The sequence below is a fragment of the Parambassis ranga genome, chromosome 21 (genome assembly GCF_900634625.1).
Source record: "Parambassis ranga chromosome 21, fParRan2.1, whole genome shotgun sequence".
Taxonomy (NCBI): Eukaryota; Metazoa; Chordata; class Actinopteri; family Ambassidae; genus Parambassis; species Parambassis ranga.
Genome location: NC_041041.1, coordinates 6,930,730 through 6,935,236, shown reverse-complemented (window position 1 = coordinate 6,935,236; position 4,507 = coordinate 6,930,730). Strand labels below are relative to the sequence as shown.

The following is a 4,507-nucleotide window of genomic DNA, read 5'->3' as shown; positions in this document are numbered from 1 at the left end:
CATATATATAGTTTTACTTTATGAATTTGACAGCTCCCATTGAAAGACGTGTAGTGTTGTGGGTGCCCCAAAGGAAACCTAGCAAATTTACAGATTAATAAATTGGGCACCAGACAAGATTCAGCTTGTCACTTTTGAGCTAAAGAGAGTACCCTAGGACCACCCCTGCCCCACACAACTTTAAAAGACAACACACGACTCAGAAATGTTGGAAGGTTTCCACACCTGATCTTCTGTGCTGTTGGGCCTCACTGTTGAGGTGATTTTGTGTTTTTTGTGCTGCTTCAGGCCTCCTCTCTCCATACACTGTTTCCGGCTTCTTTCTCTGCTGCCACACACACACACACACACACACACAGGTGCACCCCCCTCATTAACCCTGCTCTGTCCATCCCTGCAGTCCTGCTACACATGTTCCTGCTACTGTATGCTGTTCTTTAAGAAAGTCTGATTCCACAGCTTCTCTGCAGAATGATTTATTTTTAACTTCAGAACATTCAATATTTTAAATAGAAATAATGCACCACGTTCACTTGAAGCAGTGACTGAATTCTTTCTACAAACAGTTTTCATGTGAGGGTCTTTTCAGAGAAATGCAGTACCCCTTCATGTGCAGGGAAAGGAGCTGGTTCAGTGATTAAGAGGCCTCATAGACACTCAAGCAGAGATTCATTCAGTTTCTACCCTGGTTGTGAAAATTGATTTTTCACTACCTCTCACCTCTACATCAGGCCTTAAAAAGTAATCACTCAAATGTTCTGCTTATACTTGATATTACAAGTTGTTGACAGACAGTTGTTGACGAAGTTACTACTGTTGACAGACATTTTAATCACTTCTACTGTATGCTGGAGTCACAGGAGCCCGGCTGCAGAATCTGCAGAGTCACAATGTGTTTAACAGCTTTTCTAAACCAGGGGTAGAACAATGCATAGATCAAAGGGTTCAGACAGGAATTAAAATAGACCAGATAACATAGAATAGGGAAAATCCAAGGATTGGGTATTTCTGTCACTGTGAAAATATATAAGTAATACGGGCAGTAACACATCAGAAACACAACCACAAGAACACCCAGAGTCCTGGCTGCTTTCAGCTCAGACTTTTTTGCTGTTACAGTCACTGAGACGGCTGTAACATGAGAGCGCATGGCCCGAGCCTGAGACACAGCCACCACAAAGACTGTCATATACAGCACAACAATGACAGTAATGGGAACAATAAAGGTTAAAACAAGGTAAAAGATATATCCAATGTAATTAGGGTGAGTGTAACACTCTCCATGGCAGTATTTAAACTTGCCTGGATGGGCCAGGTCTTCCTTTAGTATAACAGTAGTGAACAAAACAGAACAGAGCCAACACAAACAGACCCACAGCTTTGCTCTCCTCTCTGTGACTCTGGTGGGATAATGCAGAGGGTCACAGATAGCCACATAGCGGTCAGCCGATATGAGCACCATTATTGCCACAGAAGAGCAGAGGATGATAATGTGTACATAACTATACAGAGAACACATAATATCACCAAAATACCAGCACGAGGTTCTCAAGTAAATTGTTGCTGTCATGACCACAAGACCCACGAGAAAGTCTGTGACAGCCAGAGAGAGGAGGAAGATGTTAGTGGGTGTTTGGAGCTTCCTGCAGAGAGACCAACAAGTCCACATGACCAAAAGACAAATAAATCAGTGTCATTTAAAGCAATGTTTCTATAATAGTCAGGGTTAAAGTTAGTTAATTAAAACATGATTGGACCAAACTAAGACTCCATTAATCAGATCTGATGAAACATTAATCTCCACCTGAAGTGTGAGACTGAGATGATGACGAGCAGGTTGAGAGCTGTAGTGATCAGAGAAATGAAGGACAGCAGCATGTTCATAAGCACAGCATCAGCCCAGTGAAGTGTCGGCTTCTTGCAGGAAGCATTGAGGAGTTCTGGAAAGCAGAGTTCCTGATTCTCCATCCTCAGAGAGAGGAGCTGCAGCACTGACAGCTCTCTGTCTGAAACACATCTCAAACAACTGATTTATCTTTTTTTTATTGAGTGCATCTTTTCCTCCTCCTCCTCCATGTCCCAGTTGGACCAAGATGTTCTCATGCAGTACCTCTTCATGGACACGAGCAGGAGCTGGTCTAATGATTTAGAGGCCTCACAGACCCTCAAGCAGAAATTCTATCAGTGTTTACCCTGGTTGAGAAAATTTCTTCATGACCTCTCACCACTACACCGGGCAGAGATGATCACAAGTCATTTTTCAAATCAAGTCTCAAGTTTGAAATGAGTGAAATGAACATTCTCTCATTAGACTGAAAGGATCCTGTACCACCATCTATTATTATATAGCAGGGGTGTGTGATTTGAAAATATAGCTATCCTTCTGGTCATTCACCTGCACTCATCTCTCTCTGTCCTTCTCATTCTCATTCACATGCTCGCGCACACAGGCACACGTGCATGCTCACACACTGATAGCTGATCCGCCGTTTCCTCTTCTCTAACCGCAATGCTTGATGCCTATAAACTATTGAAGGAAAACTAGAATCAGCGAATATTTGTACAGAAGGACGAGGCGATATCTGGAGTTCACTCAACGTTACAATTGAACATCCTCCACCCTAATTGAGCATAGACAGAGTGGGTAACACATCAAACAAGCAGACACAGCTTTTTAAGGTGAAATGCGGTTACAGTTGAGATAAACTATGGTATATGCCCATAGTCAAATAAAGAGCTGTTTTTGCAATCCATTCTGTAAAAAAATAAGCAAAAACTCTACTTTAATTTGGTGAGTAATTCATAAAACATGACATTTAAAAGACAGGCCTTCCTCCAATCTAAAATCCAGGTATTTGTATGAGCAAACTAATTCTACTGGCCTGCCTTGGAATGTATGGAGTTGAGGTGGAGGAAGGTCCAGGCAGGGTAGTAAAAATATTTGTTGGTGATAAGTCAAATAAATATATACTTAGAGAATTGAGATTGAACTGAATGCATTCAAAATACTTGTAGCTTTAAAATGGTCATTAGATAAGCATACAGGTGTATATTTAACCTATAGTGTAAACAATGACTTTAACACATGTTCGAAACCAGGGGTAGAACAGTGCATAGCTCAGCACATAATGACCAGGCACAGTAAACATCTCACAAATTATGTCTCCAGTGGGAGATTTTCTTTGTGATAGGAAGTGGCAGCAGAGGTGCTTTTTGCTTATGACTAGGCTTGTGCAAAATCGTATCGTGTGCAATTAATCGTCAGAAAAACTGTCACCGATTAACATTTGCCACTTATCGATTACGGCGATTAGTGCCTCGCCATGATGACGCACTCTCGACGTACTGTCACCATCACCCACAAGTGCGCACATGTGAGCCCCCAATAACTGTGGCGGAAGGCAGTGGTATTCAGTTAAATGACGCGGAGCAGCACATTCCTAACAGAGGTTCAACGTCTGTCACCATAAACCAGAGAATGAAGAAAGCCGAAGAAAACGCAACAAGGCCACAACTCCTACTTAAGCAACATACGCGACACGCATTAGGTGTGAAACATGGAGCATTGGTTGTGGCCGTAGTAACTTAATGTTTGCTTGTATGAAAAGAAAAAACTCCGATTGGAGAAGCTGCCTCCCGATCTTTACGGACTCCACAGCAAGATAGGAAAACATTACAACAAGCGAAGTCTCCTCCAGCATATATATTAAAGAATTCCACTCAGCCGAGAATCCGCGATACGTTTAGTCATTGTGCTCCTTACGACCAAACGAAGCACTGGAAGAACGTAACGCAGGTTGATTTGCACAGACATACATTTAAATGTGCAACTGTCCGGTTTGTTTGTCATGTTTTTCTTCTGCTGCTGCTCTACAGTATGAGTGAAAACATGTACTATGTGACAAATTCCAGTCACAGGTTAATTTGCACAGACACATATTTTTTAACTTGAAATAATCACTGATGTGACTTTTCTGAATTGATTTGTCCTGTTTAATTTTAATGTTGATATGCACTGCTTTGTGACCTTAAGATAAGAACATTCTGTATTTGACACATACACAAGCTGCACTGTATTATAAGGCGCATGCTACGCTAAAACATACCAGTATGTAAATAAGAAGGTAACAGGAGCAAAACAGTGAGTTAAGTCAAACTTTATTGTTATGAAGGAACGACTTTGTATATAGTTTGATTACTCGCTGCATATAGCGCTGTAGCTCGCAATAATTACATAGTTATTCTGCATAACAATTTGAAATGTGTATGTACAATTTTCTGTTTTGCTGCCGTGCCTGTGTGGTGTTTTTCTTGTTGTGCTCTGAGCTGCAGTGATGTGTGATCGGACCCTCTGAGCTTTAAGACAGAGAGTTACGTTGCGCTGCAGAAGTGAAAACCCAGGAAACCGCTCCGCATCCTCCGCAAGCCGCTCACCTCTCTATCAGCAGCGATTCAGTAAAAACCAGCTGGATATCAGTGAGGAGAGCCGGTGCAGCCTCTCTCTTGA

The 4,507-nt window shown here is 41.8% G+C and overlaps 1 protein-coding gene across 1 annotated transcript; it reads right to left on the bottom strand.

The window, feature by feature from the left end:
• Positions 1-838: 838 nt before the first annotated feature.
• On the bottom strand, positions 839-1,968 carry LOC114426908 (trace amine-associated receptor 13c-like). The gene is made up of 2 exons (XM_028394589.1): positions 1,805-1,968; positions 839-1,643 (listed from the first exon to the last, which is right to left on the bottom strand). Exons 1-2 carry the CDS (start codon positions 1,966-1,968, stop codon positions 839-841), a joined length of 969 nt encoding a protein of 322 aa, XP_028250390.1.
• Between the last annotated feature and the right edge of the window lie 2,539 nt (positions 1,969-4,507).

What these genes read in the sequence shown, in the direction of transcription:
- LOC114426908 (XM_028394589.1), bottom strand. Translation starts at nt 1,968, where the DNA reads ATGGAGAATCAGGAACTCTGCTTTCCAGAACTCCTCAATGCTTCCTGC. An exon ending in ATCTCAGTCTCACACTTCAG is followed by an intron (nt 1,644 to 1,804) that starts GTGGAGATTAAT and finishes GTCTCTCTGCAG; the next exon opens with GAAGCTCCAAACACCCACTA.